We start from the raw sequence: 26,695 nt of genomic DNA on the forward strand, positions 1-26,695 counted from the left end.
TAAAAATATCACAAGTGTTCATAGTCGGGGGGACATAAGGGTGGTTAGTACATTTTACAACAATCTATTTAATTGTGTTAGTTAAATGCAATTTTTTTTTTTTTTGTAATGAGTAATGAGTTTCTAGAACAATTTTAATGTTGTCAGATAAGCCAAGTAATTTCCATGATTGCCAAATGAACACATCAGTCCAACTGTATGACACATTGTTGCTGTCTCTACACCTTTCCAGTGACTGTACTGCACTGTTGACACAACAGCAGACAGTCTGCAGGCGGGCCGCTCGGCGTGTTTAAACTTGTCTTCAGAACAACAGCGGCTGGAGTGCCGGCGGTGATGCGGCAGGAAGGACACTGCTGATGATGGGGGATTGTGGGTGTAATGGAAATAAAGAGGCTGTAAGGGAACAGCGGGATGTCCCGCTGAGGACGTGAGGACACCTCAGAGGGGACAGGTTGTTGTTGAGAGTCAGGGCCCTGGAGATGGGAGAAGCCTCTGTTGCCAGTCAGTTACATTTAGCATAGACTGTTGCTCCTTGCTGCTCTGCTCTAAGTAACTCTAAGTAACTTGCTCCTCTGGGAGTTTAAAACCCTGATGTCACCCAGCAGCATTTTTTCCACCTGCATTTGACTGATGATAAAGTCCCCTATGTGTTTCAAATAGAGGTCAACTTTGGCCTGAAGTGTACTTCTCAGGTTGAATTTGAGGCATGCAGAAAGTTACCTCCCACAGGGTTTATAAAACCCGACAAATACCAGATCATTGTGTTCAAATCCAAACATTTCACTTTACAATACCAAGTGGTGCAGCAGATGCTAATTTGTTGCACAATTTACACCATAGGAGCTGCAAATACTGATGCTAACAGATATGCTGAATGAGAGATTGCATTAAGTTACAGCGAGTGAAACAGAAGCTAGCCTGCACGTTAGATCATGATTCAACTATGAAAAGTGACATTATGACATTATGAGGTAACATGAAATAAAATTTAATTCAGGAAAAAACATTGAAACAAAAAAATACTTTTTACTGAACTGAATTGAAAAAAACTTATTACAAAAAATATAAATCAAATTATATTTGAAAATAGTAAATTGAGATTCTGTAATTAATTTTTAATTCATTTTTTCCCCACAATTTGTTGTTATGAATATATTTTTCACAATTTATTTTAATGGTTATTCGTTTTTTAATTACTTCTTTATTCTTCATTAAATATTGACATTTTGGGCCTCCGCACTCTGCCAAACCAGCAACCAGATGCAACAAAAATATAGGAGCAAAAAGAAAAAGCAAACCTAAAAAAAAGACGACTGTCAAGTGTACTGAGGTAAAGCTTTATCAGAAGCTTTCTTTGCATCTAAAATAATCCTCGAAACTATTTACTAAATCATTTATCTATAATAATCTTTGTGATTCTACATTAGGTACTGAGGATGTAACATCCATGCACGCACACAATTGGACTCAATCACTTCTCCTAAATCATAAATGTAATGTTTTTAACAGGTTAGTTAACAAAACACACCAACTTTGTTTTTCTACATTTTTTTTAGACCCTAAACCAAACACACATTTCCCTCAGGGCTTAAGCTCTTACTCCATTAATAAGCTCCGTTTCTCAGCTGCACATGCTTATGTTCAAAGCTTCTGGACACAGCGCTGATATCACTGCACTACAAAGACTGACTGCAGTCACTACTCACATTGACATTGACTTCAAAACTTTACATTGTTTTATACTGCACTCTGCCTCGCATTAAATCAAAGTGTAAGAACACCATTGTTGTTTTTTTTGTCAGCCTTTATATTTCAGTGAGAAAAAGGTCTTTGATTGATTTTGTTATAATTTCACACTTATAAATGTTGATTCTCAAATGATGTCTTATTTTAGTCTTTATATCATTTAATTTCATGTTTTTTTCTTATTCATGTCTCTAGATAATAATTTTCATATTAATTTAACTTTGCATCGTCCTCAATAAATAACCTTGTTCTCACTGATGGCCGGTTCAACCTAACCCATTACTGCTGTTTAAGCATCATAATGGTGATTTTTACATTATATGATATTGTATTGTAGATAATCACTATTACAGCTTTATTATATAATTACTGTTCTGCCTTATTATCAAACCAATATTGTTTTGTTTACAATGATTATCATGATATGAATTTATCATTAATATCATAGCTAGAAAAAAATTGAATTGAAATATATTATGATCACCTTATTTTTATACCTGTGCTGCACAAAACATATGACAATTACATTATTATTACGTAATATGTATTGTACAAATCACATATATACATACATGTGAGAATCATTTAGATTAATGTGTTTATATTTATGTATGTGTGTATTTATGGATGTGTATATTTGTGTAAATCTATATGTATGTGTGTGTGTGTGTGGGGGGGGGGGGTTATGTGTTGATTTATAACCTATAATTATATAACTTTACTATAAACAACATATTTTTATTTTTATTAGTCATTGGAATTTGTTTTGAATTTTTTTGTCTCTTCTTTTTTCCCCCTAACTCTCCCCACACGAGCAATTTCTTAACTCCTCACACAAACCTGTCCAGATCACACAACACAGAAAAATATCACTGCTGTAAAAAACATTTTCCTTATGCCACTTAATTTATTTCATTCATTTTTTATGTTCTCTAAAATTATCTCCATTCCCAGACTTTACATCACCTATATTAATGTACCAGTTGTTTATATTGTCTCATCGTGTAACTTTCGTTTCTTTTTAATTCTCTTTCTCACCAATTAGAATTAATGCAGATTTTCGAAAACAAAGCAAAAAGTAACTCAAATGCAGATATAAAGTTAATTTTCAGTTATGACTAAATTTTAGTCATAAAGGTAGTTACTCCAGTTAGCCTTTTACACTTCTTGAGTCTGGTCAATACGAGTCTTATTTAGAATATCTCTATGCATATTAAAGGGTACAGTAATCTGTGTACAATTGTACTGTTTATCAAAATGATCTTGGACAAGCTTCAATAAACACTTCCACATTAGGTCTAAGTTTCCTTGTCTTGAAGCAGCTAAAGATTTCCATCACAGGAACCAGAGATCACAGATTGTCATAGACGGAGAAACAATGGAGGGAAGCTGTTAGAAAAAGAAGAGTGAGGCTCTTTAAGTCATCCAGAGGAGTGCAGACCCCTGATAAAAACATTACTACTGTCTCTTTATGTCTTTATTTCTCATTTAAGCCATGTATTGTGAAATATTGACAGTCAAAGTGGTTACTGTGATGCTTCAAAATAAAACTACAGAGTTGAAACTTTATCAGATTACGCAAGAGAAATGCCATCACTTCCTCCTGCCAGTGTGGTCTCCGTTATAGTGCGTTTCAGTACATTCCTGTAAATGGAAACATGAGCACAGGGTGAGCACTTTTTCACTGGAAGGCATGACTTCAGGGCCTTGTATTGTTCCACATCCGCCCTGCTGAAGGATCCGTGACAGAGACAATAAATCACTGCCAAGGTGTGGCAAGGTGTGCTTCAACTCTGTGCCGTCACTCAGCCGTCCTCAGTCTCAACTTGATCTGTTTGCATTTATCACAGGGAATAGTAAGACTCATACCCGGCTGAAGACTATAGAGGCTTTATGTTATTCACGTACTACAATGTTGAAATGCTGACAGAATGAATGACATGGTGATGCTAGATAGAAAGATTTAAGTTTAACTTCAGGATGGTACAGCAGAAAAGGTGTTCTTCTCTTGGGGGGATTATAAATGTATTCAACTAAAGTTGTGGTAATCACTTTATTTTGCAATATCGCATGCATAAAGAAATTTAGGTTTGAAGTCATCACCAAAATCAACCAGATTCATCCTCTGGGGGAAGATTATCTGGCATTATGTGTTTTATCTTGTGCCCAACCCATCTGCACACGTGGAACGGGCTTTGTATCTGCTTAAGCGCCCTCATGGATGCCCCCTGTAGTTGATAAAAAATGATAAAGTGCCCTCTCAGGTGCCCTTTCAGTGGATAAATGATACAAGTTGGAAAATAAGTAGGCCTTCACACACTCCTGTGAGTGAGACAATTTGACCTCAAAGGATACCTCTATAGTTGAAAAAGCCCCTGTTGTTGTTCCACATCACAACTTGCTGCATGCTGGTGCCCCATGGCATAAGCTGCAGCTAGTGGTGGTGCCTGTGTGCCAAACGGCCTGAGTACACCACTGACAAGTAGGTTTGATAGGCCTTAACTACCACGTACCAACAAGCTAAAATCCAGTTTGAAGTCACTGTTATACACCCGCAATATAAAAGCTAAATGCTTGTGATTGGCCAAACCAGGGCCAAGTTTAATCATTTTAAGGGAAGCCTGATGTTAATGTTTCAAACAATCCTAGCTGTGGCTTTGTTGGACAAACAATATCAGTCTCGGTAAAACTGTTAAATTTTTTATTTACATCCACTAAAGTGTTGTGGTGAGTAAAAAAATGGGTAGCTTAACAATGACAATCTGTGGGGTTTGAGGGAAATTACTCCGTTACCTCTTAGTCAATATTATTCTTAGAAATGTTGATGTTTCAGTATTATTCCTCATCTCATGAGAAGCCTATCGCCTGATACAAACCGCAAATACAGTAGTGTGACGTCATGTTTCCGGTGCTTCGCTCCCTAAAGCCACTTTATGGCATCAACGTCTTGTTATTATCGTCTTCACTGCCCTTCTTCCACGGAAAATGATGTGGATGATCAGTGATGGGAAGTAAGTACTTGTGTTCAAGTGAAAGGAAACACTGAGTGGTACTAAAGTGTTTGTATGTTATGCGTCTGTAGGCTGTACTTGCCCTGCTATATAAAGTAGTTTTCTTTTCACACCTTTACAACCTGAAAAACAAAAACATATGCGTCATTAAATGTAATCGTATTAAATTATAAATATTCCGAAATTAGTGTTTTTGTTTGAATTTTAATTAAAAAATTTGATGTCGATACTTTTTGTCCTTTTTCTTCTTTAGTGAATATGCACTAAAAAATATAAATAACAAAGCAGGCTAGTGCTTAACAATGTGGTGTTACTTATTACACTTAAGCACAAATGAAAGTTCATGAGCTCTGTTGAAGCTGCATCATTTCTAGGGAAAAAAATGTGGATTCCCTTTAAGTCCCAGCGCCCTCATCCATGTCTCTGCGCGCAGGGACGGGAGGAGGAGGGGAGGAGAGACGGAGGAGCGAGCAGGGAGGGAGGGAGGGAGGGGCGAGCGTGCGCCCTCGGCAGACAGTCAAGCGCAAAAGACACACGGCTCATCCGCTCGCCTCCCCATTGACGTCAGTCCGGTATCACATGAACGAGCAGGGACCAATCGGCTCCGCGCTGCCGGAGAGTGCTGGCTCCTTCACACCGAGACAGGGGGAAAAGACTGAATAAAAGGAAACCGAGCCAGTGAGCCTGTAATGAACACGAAACCTCTCGGAGGAGCCTAGCGTCGCCGCCATTGGATATTTGTCCTGTTTTGTCTTGATTGCCACGCGCTCCTAGCTGTGGATTATTGTGTTTGGCACCGGGGCGGACGGAATGGATAAGGCCATGGCCCTAACATATTGAATAGCTCGCTGGTGGTGGGGGGGAGGCGAGACGCGCACCGTGGAGACAATTCATGGGGCATTGTGCGGGGAGGAAAATGGTGGATTATTTGCACTGTATCATAAAAACCCTTCCTCGTGAGGATATCCTGCCATAAGACGCTGTTTGGTGGCGTTTCTCTGCCTGTCTTGGCCGTGTCTTCATTACTGAGGTCGTGTTATAGCGGTAGGTAGGTACCCCCCCTCCCCTCACTCCCCCCTCCAGCTCGATCTGAACGACCTTATCCATTTCTTTCTTTTACATACATGTATGATCATTGTCTCGCGCTCCCTGCCTGAGAGTAACATTTGGAACCAATAAACTGTTGGATTACTGAACTATGGATTTCAACAGCGGCGGCGGCGGCGGAGGCAACGAGCTGCACAACAACCAGTTTTATCAGTGCGAGGAGAACAAGCCTCTGCTGGGGGAGATGTCGGAGGGGAATAATAACACCAAGCTGGGCGCAGGGCCGTGCAAGAGGTCCCTGCACCACTGCAGCAGCAGCGGGATGCGATACAAGCTGCTCCACGAGGGGGACATCCAGGTGTGCGTGGTCAAACACCCTCGCACCTTTCTCAGCAAGATCCTCACCTCCAAGTTCCTGCGGAGATGGGAGCCGCACCACCTCACGCTCACAGACAGCAGCCTGACCTCGGCCACCGTGAGTTGCTTTCTGGCCTCCTGTGTGTGTGTGTGTGTGTGTGTGTGTGTGCGTGTGTGCGTGTCTCTCTCTCTATCTGTGTGTGACTATAATATGCTGCGGTTCACATTCCACAGGCAGCTTTGGTGTTTGTCTTTTCTTGTCTGGACGCAGCAGACGCGCGCTGAGATTACGCACAGTCTGTTGTTGACGCAGTTTACAAGAAGACAGTGTTGCTGCTTCTGTGTTGCTGATAGCTTCGGCAACACTGTTGCTGTGGCCTGTAGCCCTCCACCCTCCACATCCATCACTTCCGTGTGCAGTACATCTCTGTATTGGACCCTCAGCTGTCTGGTTCTAACACCAGTGGGGTGCAGGGGATGCACAAGGCCCCTTAAGGTGGAGGCTCCTGAAGTGTGTGCATGTGTGTGTTTATATGGGTCAGTATTTAGCTCAAGGATGCTTTCAGCAGGTCTAAACTCTTTATTTAAATTATAAATCAGCAAAGACCTTCTCTGTTAGTCTCTGGAAATAAAACCCAGCAGCAGGGGGTCTAAGAGGCCTGCTGTGTGACATGAAACCAGAGGAGATCTCCTGCAGCCAGCATCCTCACAACAAACCTGTGAATTTGTAGTTCCTGACTGTCTTATGAAGAGAGAGGATGCTCTGAGAATTAGGCCATCTTCAGTGATATTGGTATGATTGTTATTCTAATAATCTCATAGGCAAGCTTCATTTTTATGTTGGTAAAACAGGATGTTTTCTTTTGCTGATGTGTGAGCCTGTAGGTTCTGTTGATCAGCTGCTGGGCCTACTCAGTGCATCAGTCCAATACCAACAGGCCTTTAGTTTATGTATAGATGCCCTGATATCATTTTTCCTCCCTGATACTGAATCAAATATGTGACTTTGTGAATCAGCCGATACCAAGAACATCCAATACCACCGTTATTGTCTAAAAATCAACAGCTGTATACTACTCACTCTGCATTGTTGTATGGCCTGACTCAGCTTTAACCCTTTGTAAAACACAAATATATTTAGAGAATGCATGCCAGAGAACATTTCTTATATCATGTAGTTTGACAGTCAAATTAAGAAAAGTATAAGATTTTTTGACTCATCTCACTTGTTACTGCTGAAAAATGCTCAAGAAAATCAGATGTGAATCAGGTTTTATATAAACAGCTAACGTTTAAGTCTTTGCTAGCACTGCACTGTTGTTGTTTTCTGTTGTCATATGATTCATTTCCTGAAATCAGTTATTCTATGCTGTGCTAAAACAGTTGGAACTGGAGGCAACTGTCACGATAGCAGCAAAGATCTTAACCATCTGTGGTGGCAGCAGATAGCAGCTAGCTGCGTTAGCTACTGATTTCGTAGCTAATGTGTCGCGACATCAGATCGTTGCATAGACTGGGAGGCTCGTTGATACCGGATCCCGCATTCTCGGCCCATCCGGTTGTGTCAAATGGCTGTTCACGAATGAGCCGGGTTCTGCTCAAGGTTTCCGCCTGTTAAAAGGCAGTTTTTCCTCTGCCAAGAGCTTGCTCATGGTGGATTAATGTTGGGTCACTCTAAACAAAATACAACAAAGAGACCTGCCCTCTATATAAAGTGTTACAAGATAACTTGTGACTTTGAGGCTATATCAGAGGCATTTCCCCCTGGTAATCGGACAACTCTTCCTTTATAGCATCTTACCGTAAAATACTGAATATAAGACGCAGTCTGTTTTTTGGGCATCCTAGAGGAAAAAAGGTTTTCTACAGCTATTTATTAATAAAAACATGTATAAAAGTTATTTCAACACTTTTTCAATTCATTTGTATTTGAAACGCATTCAAAAAACACACAAATTATAGCCTACCATCTGTTTTCGCCATGTCGAGTTTGCAATCCTGCTAACTACCGCTGCGGTAGAGCTCAGCCTACGGTAACATTGGTGATCATGACGGCGCATGTCCGACGAAGCTTTAGCTAGATTATGGCACATAGTCATAGTGGAGTGATATTAAGACAAATGAGAAGAGCCTATACCTAAGGGGCCTTTCAAAACAGAGACAAAAAAAAAAAATGTTTTCAAGAAATTATGGTTTAGTATTTTTTTAATGTTCAATATTTTCTATACTACAATTCTATTTTTAATTTAAAACATTTATTTTATGAACACCAGCCTTGAGGAATCATAGACACCATGTAAAACACAACAGTCACATCTGCGGTAATCAAATGTAATTGCAGAATAAAACCAAAATAACCAGAGCCTTTATTTCCTCTTCTGTTATTGTCAACACTGACATTTTCCATAAAGCCCAGCCCCATTGTTTTATCAACACACCTTGTTAGAGGCTTTTTGGATGTCTGCCTATCACACCCACGCTACAGGACTGAGCTGGAGTGCAACGTCTTGGAGACTCTTTTCATTGGCTCAAACACTTGTTGATGTAGCAAAGGGAAAACCCACCTGAACTTGATTTACATGCTTGTTTTTTTAAATGGATTTGGTTTACATTGGACCAGATTTTTCATTAACACTGTGTGTTGACAGCTTGTATACATAAACTTGTTGTAGTTGAATGATATAAGTGAACGGCACCGTGACAGGATATTTGTTTCTAATCAATGGATCTATGTGGTTGGCTAGATAAAACTTGACCATGAAGCATTATGTAACAGAAGCTTCCTCCTGCTGACTGAACAACAGTGTAAACACACCAGACTGCTTCATGAAGCCGCGCTGTTTACTTTAGAGACACACAAGTTGTTTTCTGTAGAGCCTGACTGATATATCAGCTGGCCGATATTATGTGCCGATATAGCACTATCACAGATATATCAGTATCGGCTTATATGTTTTGCGATTTAAAAACTATTTCTACAGAATATCAACTAGAAATCAATGCATGCTGGGATTTAGAAATGTTGTCATTGTGTAATGTCCCCTGAAGAGTGTGATTGACTCCATAATTAAAAACACCTGTAGCACTGTCTGCAGCACATGTATCAGAGCATTACAGCTGAGCACACGATGGTCTGCACTAGAGTTGGTTCTAGAGCACATTTGAATAATCATAAAGGTGCAAATTAGTGCTCTGTTGACCCTTCAGTAAGCCCCTCCCTTGATCGGCCACTGTTTATTTTACCACCCCTTGGTTTGAGCCATTGTTGTGGCAAACTTTTACAGGTTTTCGTTGGGCTTTCCTGTTGCGCCTTTAGGAGATCCAGCGTATGGATCAAGCCCACGATCTGTGAGCAATATCCTTACACGCTTTAAACAAAATGTGGGATAATTTAGTTTTGTTAGCAATGGGTTAAACCTATTAGATAATGAGTTATAGGGAGTCATTACTAAACGTTAGCTTAAAATAAAACAATATATTGACTCACCCTACTGTGCAAGAACATTGTTGTTCCCGTATATGATTGTCCTTAACATGAATTGTCAAGACGTGGGGTACCTGATGCTTGCGTTGGGACTGGTGAGCTTTTGCCTCACTTTTTATGTCCTCTTCATTCTCAACACTGCGCTGACAAATTATATTCTGGATGAAGCTTTCAAATGGGTATTGTCGTCCTTTCTGTCGACTTCTCTCTGATATTTGGAAACTATTTTTCCAGAAATTTGCTTTGAATCGATTTCCCTTGGAGTCTCTCACTGTTAGGTGTGAAAGGCTGACAGGCCAAGCAACAGCAACCCAAGGGGGGCGGGACTTAGTGAAGGGTCATTTGCTACCTGTGATTAACAAGTCACTGCCATGGGGGCCTGAAAAGTGGCCTTTTGATGTTTTGGTACCATGAATTACAGTTGCTCCTTGCTGACTAAGCTTGCACTAGCTAATGACTTTATGTTTCAAAACCCTTGCTCCTTTTCATATCCCCCCACTTGTCCAAATGTGGTTAATTCTGCCTCCCCCAAAACAAAATGGCGACGGCCAAAATGCCAAACTCAAGGAGATAAAATATAGTTGAAAAACTACTTCAGTTTTTGGGACCAAACCAAACAGCTGGGTTGAGTAGAAGGCATAAATCCAAATGCTGACTCTTTCTGTACATGTTGATAAAAAATCAACTACTGTGTGTGTTCTGTGCGTATGCAATGTTGTGAGAAAGACAAAGACCAGGCTGTGGATACTTGTGCAGCAGAAGACGCTAACCTCAGCACATATACTTCCTTGTCATTGTTCAAAGTGACCGTAGAGCTGTTTGTGTGCTTAGTTTGCTCCTGTATTGGTTTTATCATTTCTAATGGGACATATATGGCGCCCGAGTCACTTCTGAGAAAAGGCTTTAAACAATTACTTTCCATTCAGCTATTTCCCATCGATTTTTGTCTTGGGTTTTATAGCCCAATTTATCCACAAACAGCAATGCAAACACTTTTTGGTAAGGTAGTTCAATATGCTTGGGTCTGTTTTGTATATTTGTAAGAATTCACAGTTTAAAATAACTTTTTCTATCTCTCTAATCTCTCCTAGTGTGGTTTTAAGAGGTGTGCTGTGAGCTCCACTACATATCAGTGCTTCTTTATTGATTGTGGTTTCAGTGGGAAACTGGGGCAGAATACGAACTTTGGCCAGTCAGCAGCAGCCCTCAGCGACAGCCAGGAAATCATCTCTGTGGGAGCAGGGATTAGGCAAAAGTTATTCCTACATTTCTTAAGCCAGAATTCATTGTGTTTTACATTTTTTGGCCTTAAACACTCATTGTTGTGGTCGTCTGATTTTTCTCTTGGAATTTTTATTGTTTAAGCTTATTTTTTCACTCAAACAACCTCATCTAGTTGCTGCAAAACAAATCTGAAATGGCTACCAGACCCCAGGAGTTACCAGCAGCTAATGTTAAAGCTTTTATAGACTGGATGTAGTTGAATATCTTTTTTTTAGCTGTAGAAATCAGAAACACATTTGTGTTTCAGGGCTTAAAAAGAGAAATACAACAGCATAATGATAAAAAGTGATAGTATTTCTGAATAAGTCTGGCTAGCACCAAAGATAAGCTAACATGCTAGAAGAAGAACCTTCTTTGATACTTCCTATGTTACCAGAGTTGGAGATTGCCGGTTTCTTTTGGCCGACTCAGTTAGCTTTAGCCTGCCTTTTAGCAACTACCTAGCTAACTAGTGAACTAGCTAGCATGCATATTAGTGAACTAACTACTGCAACTTAGCAACATCATGTATCATTATGTATCATCTTCGCTGTATCTGAGGTGCAACCTCATACACCCCTTTCCCACCAAAATTGAGCGTGTTGACGTGGGTTTTTCAGACCCTGGAAGACCTGCTAATAGATGCCGATTGTCTCTGTTCCCTTTGCCAGTGGAGTATACTCCTGACGGTCTCTTTTCTGCTGCGTCACCGTCTGACGTCATAAATGCGCCCGAGACTGGGTTAAACAGTGAAGATGTTACGGTGTTTAGGTCTTTACTGTATCTATAACTCATTCAGTCTGTTTATCAAACACGGCACCCACAAATTTGGGACGATGTTTAAGTGCTGCTGGGACGGAGATGGGCGGAATTTGTTGCTGAGATGACAAGAAGTCGCAGAACGGACAGAGCATAGCATTGCGCCGGAAAGGGGTAGGAGATTAGCGTGTCGACATGGCTTTTGTGTTCCCATCAATGCCGAAGCCCAGCTGATAATTACCTGGGTCTACTGCAGAGTCATTTGAGCAAAAAAGCCAGGTGTTAGCGGGGTTCTGACCAATGGGAAAGTGGCTATACATTTTTCAAACTCACTCTTCATGCCCATTACAAACCCGCCAAATTACGTCACATGCATGTGTTACCCAGAAAACCACTTTCCGGGAAGGTTAAGACCAGGACCTGGTCTAACTCTTACTCTTCATGGAAAGGTACCTATAACAACGCAGCTAACAATTTGGTCAACTATTTGGGGGGCAGCTCTACCACTCAATAGCTTTTAACCTTGATAGCTCTAGAGTACGCTCGTGAGTAGAGCTTGAGTTTAGATTTTCTTTTCTCAGATATTTCCTGTGTTCATGAGAGCTCTACCTTCAAAGACTTTCTGGAAACAGAGATTTTGTTTGCTCATGCTAATATATAGTCGCTTTCAAGCAGTATCTTTCTCAGGATCTCACATGCTTATAGTGAAGCTTTATTGTTTCTGCTTCAAAGAGCCAACAGCTAACATTCACTGACTGCCAGGGACCTGCAGTCATAAATTGTCCTGTAAAACCCTCAGAGGCTAATGGAAATGTTGTTGTTCTGTAAGGTTACAATGCACTTTTAAGCCCTCAGTAGTGTGACTGAAGCACTGAATACTCTGTTAACATAGTAGAAACAAAATGGTGTATTTATGATTAGCTGTCCTGTGGTGAACCAGAGTCCGCTTTGTGTCTTTGGCAGGAAACCGAATCTCTGAAGAACGCAGTGGTTGAAAATTATGATCCTAATTCTTTTGTTTTGAAAGTCATGTGGGTGATTTATCCTGACGCTCTCTTAACTCGTGCGTTTGTGTGTGCGTGGATGGTGACATGCCGTATCCAGCGATCATGTGTCTGGTTGGCTTGTCGAAGATGTCACATATTCTTCTCTCACTGAGGGCTGAACTATGAGGAAGAGGGTTTTTATATTCAGGGTGAAGCATGAATGTGCATTTCCTGAGTGGAGCTGTTGTTGTCGAACAGAGCGGTTATGTGGGCAGGGGAACAATGCTGACCCGTTTGCTCTGCTCTCTCACAGAGAGGCTACTTCTTCCAACAAGGAGGCAAAGAGCGTTGACTCCGCGTCTCCAACAACATCCCCACGCACGGCAAATTACTGAGATGATTGTGAGAAAAGAGCTTTGTGAAAGTGAGCGCGGCTGCCAAGAGGGATCATTAGTTTCTGTTACAAAGAGCACAAATCCGGTTAAAGCTAACTATTAAATCCTGCTAAAGAGGTTATTTGGAAAGCCGTGTAGAAAATCAGTAAATAAGTTGTTCTTTGATTTACACAAATTTAAGGAGGTATTAACATGTGAATGGATGCTGCTTCTCACTGAGGGATAGAGGAGAGTTGTGACTCACTTTCCTTTCCTTTGACAGACCTGCCTGCCACCTCTGTAGTCACAAACTAACCTACATCACATTTGCGTAAGAAGGGCCCCAGTGCAACCAAACGCTTCCTGTTTTACACCTCGCTCACAAAAGGCCTGAGATGAAAGGAATCTGGTCGTGTCGTGAGCATGAGGGGCTCATTATTGGCAGCAAGGCGACAGACAGGATTCTTTAAGGAATCAAGCAGGGAGACTTGAGGGCCTCCTGATCACGTATGGAGCCTGAAGTGTTCAATGATTATATAAGAAGGAAGTGTGTTTTAATGATAACCGGTTTTCTAGTAGGGATTAGTGTGATCGTCAGTGTCACTTTTACTTCCTCTGAAGATCTTTTGTGGGTTTATTAGCTAAGACTAATAACTTCTAACCTTATAAAGCAACAATAATATGATCTGTAGCGACACAGCAGTTGCTTATTCTGCTGCCTTCAAGATCTGCAAGTAAATTTCAGATAATAAATATGATTTAATTCACCTAGAAGTCCATATTGGTGTGTGTTTAACCCAAAGTGGGCAACAGGAGATCACTGTTACACATATCCGTTCATGCGAGCAGTTTCAGTTTATGCCAAAACACTAGAAAGCCTTTCTTACATCCTCTCTACGCTCTTGCATTTCTTTTATTGGGCATGTGGGGCCGTTTGAGACGACACCTTTACACTTTTTGTTTCGCACAGCATGGTTTTCTGCTCTATTTAAGCCTGATGTGCCATTTAAAGATGTGTCATCAAGTCACCGTTCTCAGAAATGAATCAGATGGCAATCAGTGACTTTAAAAAAACTACAAGAACAATATTTTAGGAGAGTGATTCATATTTGCTGGTAGACAATAGAGGTCGGTCATGATTTTCGAATATTCTTTGAAGAAATGAACGCACTTTGACATTACAATAAAACCAACAGAGATTTCGAAGAATTGAAATTTTATATAAACAAATAAATGTGCATTAGGCCTTAGTTTGGGGCTTGAGTGCATAAAACAAAGAGAATTAGAATTGCAAGAATGCTTCTGCATGCTTTTCTTTACCAATTTAACTAATTTTAAAATTGCACCAATGTCGCCTTCACGCTCTACTTCTCTTCTACCTTCTACCCTTTAACAGCACCAAACCCTTTACATATAGTGGACAAATTAAATGTCTGCATACGTAAATGCCACAATGTTGTGTTCTTTTTTGCCTTCTTTGTCCTGTAAAACCCAGAGCACCTCAGGCACAGAAACATCCATGAACCATGTTGGTGTCACTGTCTGCTCAGGGGACAAAGGCGGTGTAGTTTTCGCTGAAATGTTTCAACCGCTACCGTTGTAACACAGAACTCTTACACCATTCATTTAGTCATTGTAAACTGAACCTCAGTGCACATGCTGGCTCCACCCAGAGAGACTAGAAGGGTAAAATAAATCCGAAAGTCAAAGTAGAAGACAGGTGGAAGGTTAAACCCAGAGTGGTTGTGTTTTTTTTCTACATATTACAGCACAGAGGAAATGAAAGACTTTGCCGTGTGCCAGTATGGTAGTATGGTACTGCAAAATAGTTAAGTAGCACAGAAAACGTGCGGAATAATGTCAGTTATGCAATAGATTATATCTTTATTTCCTTTTTTGTCTTATGAATTACACAGAAGAAAAGACTTCTTTGAGTACAGCCACTTTTGGATGTGTGTGGCATGTGTTCCAGCTGTCATAACTCCCCAACTTCACTCCAAACAGAGCAATTTGATCTCGCCGGAACTACTTACTCTACGTTCGGAACCGGCCGGAACTCCAACCACGGAGCGCATCCACTACACTACTAGCAAGTATTTCATACAACTTAGTGTCCAAAATCCGAACTATCCCTTTAATATGTTATTGCAATTTTTAAAAAAGCCTATGCCCAGGTTCTGAAATTAAACCTACTCTCTTATATTTGCACAACTTAATCCTAAAATGTAGAATTAGACTTGAAATTAAACTTGATTTTATGTGGAATCTGCTGCAAATAAACATGGTAGAATAAGACTTTTTTACACAAGGGTGCTGTGAAGTTGTGACTAAAGTTTGCATTCAAATCAGCCTATCTCCTAGCACGTCACTATCCTTCCCTAAGCAGAAGCAGCACAAGATAATCGGGCTGCCAGACCTTGTTGGTGGTATTGGTTTAATTCAAACAAAAAGGGAATAGAAACAACCTGCAGTAAGAACAACCTGTGATCTGGTACACATGTACACACACACACACACACACACACACACACACACACAGAGCTTTGAAAGGCCTCCAGGACACTCTGCACTACATGTTCGTATACAAATACTGGATCCTCCCAGATCTGTTTGAACAATGCAGCCATTAGGCGAAGATTTGAGTTACGGTCGTGGATGAGCTCGCTCTCTGACATGTTGATTTATGATATTTAGAATAGACTCATTCTGCCTTGTTATGTGTCAGGAAGTGGTGGATAAAGTGAGGGAACACAGAAGAGCCAAACAAGAGAGTTTGTAAGGAGTCAGCAGCCTTGCAGCGGTCACTCTCTATTTGTGACTGTCTGAAGAGTTTCGGGGAAACTGTGGCTTGTTTTTTAACACACCACTCGTCCATTGCTTCTTTATGAAACTGTAACTCTTGAACATGGAAACTTGAATTCTATTTTTTAACCTGGGCCATATTTTCACATATTTTGAGGTCTAAATGCTCCAGCAGGTTGCTGCAGCCAGCAGCCGCGAAACAGGCTGTAACAGCTGCAATGCTCGGAGGCAAATGCCCCCTATTAAAGTAGGTCCAAAGTGCTTGTTTTAGCCGCTGACAGATTGTGCTTCTAATTATCTTTTTCCCTTGCTTCTTACTGTTGTTTTGGACCTGAGTCAAAAGGACAAGCACGTACACAGTCTTGTACACAGACAATTTTGTTTTACTTTTTTTTGGGATTGCACACATGATCTTATTGATACAACAAGCTGTTGTCAAAGGTGTAAAATGTAGGATATCGATGTATATTAAAGAAATAGAAATAGAGGGAGGAGGTTGGAGTCAGTAATGAGAGGCTGAACTGCACTCAGCGAGAGGTGAAATATATTTAATATGCAGCGTCATGTGGAAACCACAACTCAATTAAGCCGCCGCTCATCATGTGTGACACATTTAAACTAAAACAAGGCAACAGTGGTTTCGTCTCATTGGCTGCCTTTTAAATCACTCTTGCACCATCTGTGAGGGAAGCTCTGATATCAGTTAGTCGCAGTGACCAACACTGAATTTATTGCGTCAACAGAAAAATAGATATTTTGCATCAATATCAAACAGCAGAAACTGTTACCGCTGATATCTGATAAAAAAAAAGAGAACTTGTCAGAGCTGAATTGCCCAGCCTACTTGTAATGACGTCTGTGGCTCATTCACATGTGGTCCTGCCAGACCACAATGAGATACAATGAGATGTGAAACTGGGGCCTAACTTCGAGCAGCCAGACTCGCTGACTCTAATTTAAGAAATGTGCCTTCTAACAGTTTCTCTTCTTTTCCTTCTTTTTAACTGAAATTAGGTATCTTGCATGCAGCAAGAGCTGTTATCAGTTTAGTCATGGTTTGTTTAAAATGTAAAGAAGGAATGCAAATGCCGGAGCGTCCCTGAACTCCCCAGTCAAACCAGATGGCTAAAATGCAAAATTACCATTATCTGCGTATGAATGAAATGACGTGCACAGGCAGAGAGATGCAAAACAGTTAAACATCTTGATCCAACAAGTTGTTTTTTTAACCCAGGGACCTAGTTTTAGCATATTTTGAGGTCTGAATGACAAATGCAAAACATTTTGGAATTGATCCAGTAGTTTCCTTTAGCTGTCAGCGGTGAGGCAAGCTGTAATGGTTTCAACTAAATCATTGACCCATTTAAAATACGTCCACTAAAAGTTCTTGTTTTTGCCACTGACGGGCTCACATTGTAATTCTTATTGTCCAACAAAATTACAGAAAGGAACCAGAGAGTGATAGAACTTTTTGTTAAGATAATTCTTTCTAATCAGATTTTAAAAGTTAAAAGTTTAAAAATTCTTCAGGCATGCGCATGAACCTGCAGGGATTATGTTGCAGCCATTACAGCCCATTTGTTTGGCTGCCGGCAGAAGAAATCTACTCAAACAATTCATAAACACTTTGTAACCTTTTAGTTTTTCAAAAGCCAAAAATATGTAGGTCTCTGTCTTGCTTTTTGGAAACATTTTCACAATAAAAACTGGATAAATGAAAGGATATTAAGGCGTGTGGACTGAACTGATTCACTCTCTTTATAAACTGTGTGTTAGTGCACATGTCTGCTACTTGTCTCAATGCTAAACATTGGCCTTCTATGACAGAGGATAACTACGGCTCACAGCAGGAAAGTTTGTAGATTTATTTTCCACGTTCTTGATGATCACATTTGCACAAATGAGACAATGTAATTTATAGTTTTGTTTTGGTAAATGTTATATGTGGATCTAAGTGTTGAGCTCCTTTCCTTTTTCCAGCTGTCTCACTCCCATTCACTTTGTTAGTGATGGACAGAGCTGCCAGGATGTGATGTGACTCCTGCCACACCCTTTAATTATTGTATTGATGGTTTTCTTCTCACTGGCCTCTTCTTTTTTTACATTTGTTTATTTTTTGATTGTTGCTGGAGCGGTCGTAGCTGTTTGGTTGTTGTTGCTGTCGTTACGGTTGTCTCTGTTTGTCACTGGGGCCTTTTTGGTTCTTGTTGCTGTTTAGTCGTTGCGGTGAATTCCAGCATTTGTTGTATGTTTGATACATGCTGATGTCATTGTGTACACTTGTTTAGAGGGGTAGTTATCATGAAGTTATGAAAGTGAGCTAAAGAATAGGTTCAAATGTATTTTCTTTTTTTTAACATTGTGATCGCATGATTCACTTTTTACAGATACAGACTTTTGCTTATTATTAGCCTGCCAGTTTAAAAAATCTGAAGACCACTGACGAATAGACTTTAAAATCTTCACGAGGCATAAACCACGGCAGCAACAGGCGTAGATGTGTGTCATAGCAGTGTTCATCACTTTAAAGTGTCCCCTTGAAACACAAGCGTCCTCTGTGACACTTGTAGTGTGCCTGTCTAGCTCATAGATTGATAGATAAAAAGATGGCCGACATGAAAGCTCCCTAAAAGTGAAGCCAAAACATTTCGAGCGCCCCCTGCTGACTGGCTGCAGTATAGCTCATAAAGCCTGCCTCCTCCATGTTAATAGATGGGACATGAGTCAAGCTATAAAATCAGAATACACAACAATTAAATTATTTTTCATGCTGATTTAAACCCATGTGTTCATTTTTCTGACAATTTTATTTTCAATTACTTATTTGATGCTGTAAAAAGGATGATTGACAGCTCTGTTGACCAATCCAGCTCCTGCAGCCGATCTGTTCAGGATTAGCAGAGTAGAGAGACGGAACTAAAACAATCACTACAGTCATTGAAGTTTCCATAACTGTGAACGTCTGCTTCAGACCAGCATAAAGAACCTGTTCTGCTGTTAAACATGTCGATGTTCGGGATCCTTGTTTTTTTCTGTAATTTAAAAGAGTGTTTTGGTTAGCGGTGGCTACAGCGGCTCCACCCACCGATCTCAACCGCGCAACTCTGGCTCCAAATGACGCCACTGTTGGAAGAATGCAGCGCCCGTCGTGGGGAGTATTTTGTCATCAATTTTGTGGTCTTCTGTGTTCTCTAGATGCTGTGCATGTATTGTCAAGTCACTGAAGAAGTTTTGTTTAGTAGTGTTTTGTCTGTTTGCTTTTGTTTTCTCTGGAAGGCCACAGAAATGAGACATCAAACACGATCATCAAATCAAATTTCTTACATTTGTAGGAATGGCTCTGCTAATACAAACAAGTTAAGCTAACATTAGTGGCAGTTGGCTCGTGGTTCCTTCCTGATGCCTGAAAAACCTTAATATAAACATAAAACTGCAATATTAAAATTTGTAACTTTAAATGAAAAACTGCAGTCTTAAACTGTGTTGCTAATGTTTAGCTAGCTTTGACAAATATTATGCTAGCACCGAACAGCTGTTGCTTGCTATCGTCATGTGATAATTGACCTTTAATCAGTTCCTCTTTTCCGCTCTGAATCAGTAGTTGTTCGTGGAAGTCATTATACATGTTGTGGCTATGTAGGCGGCTGTTTTGGAAAGAAAGAAAGAAGTTGATTTTTGGGGTGCTAATACATTATGGTATTGGATCCTTGTATTGACAGATATATGATACCACATATAACCGAGGCAGTTCAGATACTTGTTTTGGTATTTGAACAACTCTTAGAAAAATCTGCGATGGCGGCAGGACATCTGAAATGTATTCAGCCCATATTTAGCAGGTGCTAACCTCATTCCTTGCAACCAACAAACTAATTACTTTATAATGCTGTTTTACTGCTTTGTTTTTCCTGCCATGTGACCCACAGTCTTATCCAGTCTTACATCTTGATAACAGTCCTTGCTGTAGTTTGTTGAAACTGTCTTAAATGTCCTGATTTGAGTGAGTCAGGAATTAAAACACTTTGACTTATGAAGGTTGTTGGAGCTGAAAGTTCAGAGAAAGTAGCAGCCTGAAACCACAGAGCAGCAGCACAGCTAACTCAAGAGCAGAGCTCTGTATCGTGTCCTCTGTGCAGGCTGCAGGACCTGTTGACAGTTTACAGCAGGTCAGCCGTGTGTTTTCGTCCTCCGAGGTTTATGAGCAGCAATTTGATTGTCCCTCAGCAAATGGAGAAGTAGAGCGGCTTATCGTTCAGGGAAGTGACTCTTTAAAGCCCGGCGACGTCACACACAAGTCCTGCAGCTTCAAGCCAGCTCTGCAGTGTGTGTCCTTAAACGGAGCTAATGATATGTTTATGCTAACGTGTGATCAATCTGCAGCAAACAAAGCGATCTTATCGCCTCGATCGCCTTCAGATCCAGGTCACTTCTTTGTGTCCTTTTGTTTGGGAACTACTGTTGTGTGATTATTGGTAAATATGAAACAGATGGAACACAGGATGTGAAATGATACTGTTTGCTTGATGACAGGAAGAGGAAGAAATGTGCACTCGGATGCCCTCTTATCCACTTGCTATCTGTGTTCAACAGGAGGTTTGTGGTTGTAACTCAGTGTGATGCAAACAAACACAGAAGCTGCAGAGGGAGGCTTCATTCAGTGTCCACACTGTCTCTGGAGATATTGCTACATGTTAAACACACTGCTCGGTGTGTTACTCAGATGCTTAGGCGCACAGACATAGAGTTGTTGGGTATTTTGATATGAGACAAGACATGAAGAGATAAGAAAACAAGGAAGGATCATAGGGACATGGAAAAGAGTGAGCAGGAAGGTAAATGAATATTGTGGGAGGATGACAGACAAGAGAAGGAAGGAAAGAAACAAATTTGAATAGAGGGTTGGAAGAGGGAAGGCAGACCTGATGGGTTAAAAAGAGGAGAAAACATGAATGGCGAGAGGAAAGACAGGGAAAAAGAAAATGAGAATTAAAAGAAAAGTAAAAAGGGAGGAGAGGATGGGAGGGTCAAGTAACCCATGACGCAAACCCATGTTTGATCTGGTGTTAACCATAGACTTGATGTCACCCTCTGGTTTGTGACTGCTGTTTTGAAGCCTCAAGTTGGTCATTTTGACAGTCTCCATCTTGGTTTTTTGCGGCACCATATTTGTGACCATATTTGGACAAGAGATTGGAGCTGTTAGGATACGTTCAGGCTGCAGGCAAATGTGGCCAAAATTTTTTTGCTTATATGTGACTCAGGTCTGTTTTTTTCATGACAGTGTGAACAGCACAAATCACATGGTATCTGATCTGGGCCATTTTCATATGTGCTCCTAAATCAGATTCAGGTCTGATGTTTTGCAATGTGACCTGAGTCTGAACTGTCACGTCGGAATTTGTTCGACTGTTACGTCACTCTCGATCGACATTGGTCACAATTCTGCGCTGGCGGTGGAGTCAAACTGTAAACATCAAAGGAGTCTCGGCTCACAAACACCTCTGTTCTGAAGTAGCAGCTGTTGCTCCACATAAAGCCATATATAAAAATGTGGCTCTCCTTCTCCTCATCCTCGTCCTCCATTGAGCACTAAGGCTTGCAGTGTGAACGTAGCCTAATGCTAACGCTAGATTGGTTACGAAGGTAAATCTGTTAGTCACTTGAAGTGATATTAATTAGGATGCTAATTTTGGCTTGCGAAAAAATAACTTAGAAACATAATGAAAAAATTAACAGCCAACTCGTCCAATTGGTTTTCAGATCAATCGAATTCTGAACAACAATTGTTTGAATTGGTAGCGACGTGTCAATCACAAGTAGCCACGCCCTGAAGCATAGCCTGATTTATCGTCTATCTATCTATCTATCTATCTAAAAGAATGTTCAGAAATAAGTTGTGGTGACGGGAGGCTGGCTGGCTTGCCGAGACTCGCCGGTCCGATGTGACACCACGAGGACCAGAAACATGGAAATGCTCAGGCTCAGAGCACGCAAATATGGAGGCAGGCAGGCAACTCACCAGACCTGCGAACACGGGAAAACACGAGTTAGAAAAGCACAATTAGAAAATACGAAAGAGAAAAATACTACTTCACGATGTCAGCATCTACCAAAGGAATTGGAATTATCTGGCGTCAAAGAGAAGATGAAGCCAAGCTTAAGTAGAGGAAGGTCTGATGAGTTGATAAAGATCAGGTGCGTCTAGTCTGCCTGCTGCAGGTAAAGCCAGCCACGCCCCCCTCACACACCAGCCTTGCAGGAGAGGAGAAGAGAAAAGGGAGGGGGAAAAAAGAGAGCAGAGCAGAGCAGACAAAAACCAAAAACAGTCCAACAAAAACACAACCCTAACAATACACCTATAAGGAAAATGTTTACTGGGGTAATAAATCAAGAGAGAATTAAAATTACTTTCTGCTAGACTTAGACATCTTTTTGAAACCAGTGGAGTCCTATATACAGTCTATGAGAGGAATGAATGGAAGGCCTTGAAGGTGTAAAAAGTTGCTGTTAAGTATCATGCAGACTTCAAGATGCTCTTAGGAGATGACTGCAATGATGTGTGATAAAAAGTGTGAACATGATTTTTGGTGAATGGTTTAAAACATGCAAAAATGCATGTGTGCAAACGTGTCAGTGATCAGCTCTCACTGGTGTATTGAACATTTGTGATACTACAGTGCAAATGCTTTCCTTCTTTCTATCGATCTTTATTTTCTCCTTCTTCCTTTCCCCCCTCCATCATTGCTCCCTCTCTGCTTCTCCCTGGAAACAAACAACAAAAAAAAAAACATAACATACATCTCCATCTCCTTGTTTCTATGGCAACACAGCAGTAAGGAGAGGAGACAAGTGGAGCTGCAGCCTCCTCCAACCAACCCTCCTCCATGCAGGATGAAAGGCGGAGCAGAAAGAGACAGAGTGCGAGGGAAAGAGAGAGAAAGAGACGACTTGAGACGGAGCAGGAAACCAGAGAGTGAAAGAAAGAAAGAGAAGAAGGAAAGAGGGAGTCGTAGAGGATGAGAAAGAGAGAGAGAGAGAGAGAGAGAGAGAGAGGGAGGAAAGTGGAGAAAGGCAGCCAATCACTGCTCGCTCGTGTGCAGGATGGAGTATCTATGGTAACCTCGGCTGGTTATCAGAAAATTGAAGCTCCTTCTGTTTGTCTCCGTTCTGCCTCTGCCTGCTCACAAAACACATTTATCTCCTTCTTCATTTCATATTCTGCTCGTTATTTTACAGCTGTTAGTGCGGCACGTGCATCCGACAGACAGACAGGCCGACAGACAGAGGCAGGGGCTGACGTATGCTCTTCCAAGGAAATGAGACATCGTGCCCAGAACCAATATTTACCATGGACATCGTCTGTGATGAAAGTCCTGTGTGTGTGTGTGTGTGTGTGTGTGTGTGCGTGTGCGTGTGCGTGTGTGTGTGTGTGTGCGTGCGCGTGCGCGTGCGCGTGCGTGTGCGTGCGCGTGCGTGTGCGTGTGTGTGTGGAGGGGGTGAGACAGAAGAGCCAGCTTGCCACAGATACAGAGGGAGGTGTAAATAAAGGAACAGCCTGTGTGTTCAAGGAGGGGGGGGGGGGGGGGGGGGTTGCCTGTTTGAGTGAATGTGAGATGGATGCAAATAAAGAGAAGCACCTGTCTGCAGAGCGACGCCAGGGCACAACTGCTGCTGCCTCCATGTAACCATCATGTGTTTGTTTTGAGTGGAGTCGTGTGTGTGTGTGTGTGTGTGTGTGTGTGTGTGTGTGTGTGTGTGTGCAGCAGAAAAGGAAGGAAAGGAAAGGTGGCAGTGGAGGCCATAGCTTCACCGTTCTAGTTAATTGGTTACAACCTCTCATTTAATGGACATTGTATATTTACGTGAGCATCATGAACATAACCAACAGTTTAAATGAGACACTTTGTTCATTATCACACGTTTAGTGTCATTTATCAAAACCAGTAGGAATATCAACATTGTCAGTAATAGTTTTCCTTATTTCTCAGTCATATTTTTCATTATGAGGTTTTCCTTGTCTCGTAAAAATGTCATATTCACGCAGTGGCTATTTTTCCTCTGACATCTTGCTTAGGTCTGATAGCTCAAATGCTGTCGTTTTGTCATTAGCATATTAAATAACTGTAGATAATCTGATAAATTGTTTGAATTTCATTGATTTCCTATTGATCAGAAGCTGAATATTAGACAATAGATAGAGGACATGCAGAAAGACTTTGGGCCGTATTTCAATTTAAATTAACAATTTTTGTGTGAATGCGAGTGTGAATGGGTGAATGTGAAATGTAGTGTAAAAGCAGCTATGAGTGGTCACAATAACGAGAAAAGCGCTATATAAGTACAGTCCATTTAACCATCTACTAGCTAACATTGAGGTAACATTTACGATACGATGTACGTTTTCGGCCTTTGCCTTTATTAGATAGGACAGTGGATAGAGTGGGAAATGTGGGAAGAGAGAGTGGGGACGACCTGCAGCAAAGGACCAAGAGAGGGAGTCGAACCCGGGGCCGCTGCGTCCAGGACTGAGCCTCTATAAATGGGGCTAAATTGATGCCCCAGATGGGAGAGGTTTTAATAATTTCTATAATATATAACACAGCAATACAACATAACATTTTTATATTTGAGTGACCCAAAATGAGGGCTGCTGAGGGGATATATTGAATAGGCAAGTAAAGGGTTAAATGTTAAGGTTTTTAAAATTAATGGCCCCATTAAAGTGAAGGCATCTGTGCGCCTGTTTTGGCCTGTATCTAATCAAGAGTTATAACAACAGACACACACACGATTCAAACAATGCAGGGAACAGCAGATATCGATTAAATCTGTTTTGAAATCAGATGGGGAAATAGAATTTAGATTTTGCCTGATAATAATCAGATTCAGATTTTTTTGTTTTGTTTTGTTCTGTTTTTTTATTGGTGAGATATTTGACAACAAAAAAAACTGTGACGTAATATACAAAGAGAAAAAAACATAGGACAGTGGACAGACAATTTACAGACATAAAATAACAAACAATAACTGTAGATCCAACTTTGATCAACTAAGAGGAAAGGAGAGAGAGAGGGAAAACAAAAACAACAAAACAAATAAATATCTAATGAGATGAAATAAACTAAATGAAAAGGAAAATTACAATTAATGGGTGTTTTAGTTGGAGATTATGACATATATCTTTGTTTTGTGATCTGAAACTGAGTTTTTATGAAGATCAAGAGTATTGTATTTTTGCATTAACCAGGGAAGGGTAAGGAGAGAAAGAAACAACAATAATAAGCAAGAAATAAATAAGTCAATAAAACTGAAACAAGAAAAGGATTTTCCTTAAGTAGCCATTATGATGATATTAAAACATAATAATATAATAATATAAAATGTACATACACACACATTTTTATTTTAAATTAAAGCTCCTGTGAGGAACTCTCAGCCTGTGTTGATTTTGGCGCCCCCTGTGGACAAAGCTGTACCTCTTATCTCTTTGCTGATTTTGCCCTGTACGTGCCTAAGTGGTGTTTTATTTATTTTTTATTTTTTACAAAAAATCTCATCCTGCTGTCTTTAACAGTCATATGTATGACTCACTTAAAATTTTTGCCCTGGAAAATGTAAACAAAGGCAAGGTGCAGTTAATCCCGTCGTCTGACACCTACCCCCACCAGCAGTTTCAGGCATTAAAAATAACTATATAGAAATAATCAATCTTGTTGCTGATGGTCTGGTTTGCTTTGTAGGTCATAGAGAGTCATCAGAAAAAAATTCAATCTGTTTCATAACCAGTGAAAAAAATCCTCCCAAGAGCTTTAATTAAGTATTTACTGTAGATTCAAGTGATAGCTTGAAGTTAACTAATAATAATTAATAGATGGCAAACATATAAGAAGTTAGGGACTCAAGCGTGCGTGCAACACGTTCTTAAAAGCCTTTCAGACTTTGCTGAAGCGTTCTCATTTTTTGTCTTGGACACTAAGACACAGGGATAGTTCACCATTATTTAAGTCTGTCTCAATATGCTGTTGTCTTTATCTCTCAATTGGTGTCCCACTGGAGAAACACACATCTAAGTCAGTTTATCCAATGATAAAATATGGATATAGTTAACTGAACATAACTATATAAGATTTTACCGAAGGTTTTCTGAAATACCTTGTCCAGCTGCTGTGTTCTGTCAGAACTAGACGCCAGATTAAACTTTTTACATTCACTCAGCTGCTGAGAGTTTACTTCGTTCTGTGCTCAGTAAACTGAGTTAGTATCTCAAGTTTTCTAAATTAATATGCGCTCATAAAAATGAGAAGTAAAGGGGAAAATGCTTTTTTGGTAACTCCCAGAAGGCATTGCTGCCTCGTTAGGGTGCAGCTGAAACACAGCAGATGACGTCCACAGGGCCCACTTGTGTGGATATATACAGTTTGTCTCACATCAACAATAATTGTTACTAAGTCATATAGTGACGCTGATGTCTGGGAAGTCAACTGGTGATTAATTTACTGCCATTTCTGCATCACTGACGGACACATGTCTTATTATAGACACACACTGTGGCACTAAACATTTCTCTTCAAACTCCTCCCGGGGGCTAAAAGATATACACACTCGGTTTCCTTGTGGCTTTCGCTTGGCCTCGTTATTTTTATCTGTTTAGATTCTTTTTTTTCTCACCCTCCCCCCTTTCTCTCTAAAGACTCTTCTGTTCCTGAGTCCGGAAACTTGTGGTCATTTGTCAGCGTTTCTGTAATCATTTTGAGTCGAGCAAACAGGTTGTGGCCTGTTACTCAGTTGCATCTGCTTCCAGCTCTCACAATGGTGAGCCTGGGATCAGCTCTGCATCTCACCATACTCAATTTATACTGCAAG

General features: G+C 40.6%; 1 protein-coding gene across 2 annotated transcripts in view; it reads left to right on the plus strand.

Annotated features, from left to right (window-relative positions):
• Nucleotides 1-5,346: 5,346 nt before the first annotated feature.
• cmip (c-Maf inducing protein) overlaps nucleotides 5,347-26,695 on the plus strand; it is a 49,350-nt gene continuing 28,001 nt past the window's right edge. For both annotated transcript variants that reach the window (XM_069687170.1, XM_069687171.1), the window contains exon 1: nucleotides 5,347-6,282. In XM_069687170.1, coding sequence (XP_069543271.1) covers nucleotides 5,959-6,282 — 324 coding nt within the window. In that variant the 5' untranslated portion in view covers nucleotides 5,347-5,958. The remainder of the gene's footprint in view (nucleotides 6,283-26,695) is intronic.

The sequence above is a fragment of the Semicossyphus pulcher genome, unplaced genomic scaffold, assembly GCF_022749685.1.
Source record: "Semicossyphus pulcher isolate SPU_LCO1_2020_fin unplaced genomic scaffold, fSemPul1.0.p SCAF_8, whole genome shotgun sequence".
Classification (NCBI taxonomy): Eukaryota; Metazoa; Chordata; class Actinopteri; order Labriformes; family Labridae; genus Semicossyphus; species Semicossyphus pulcher.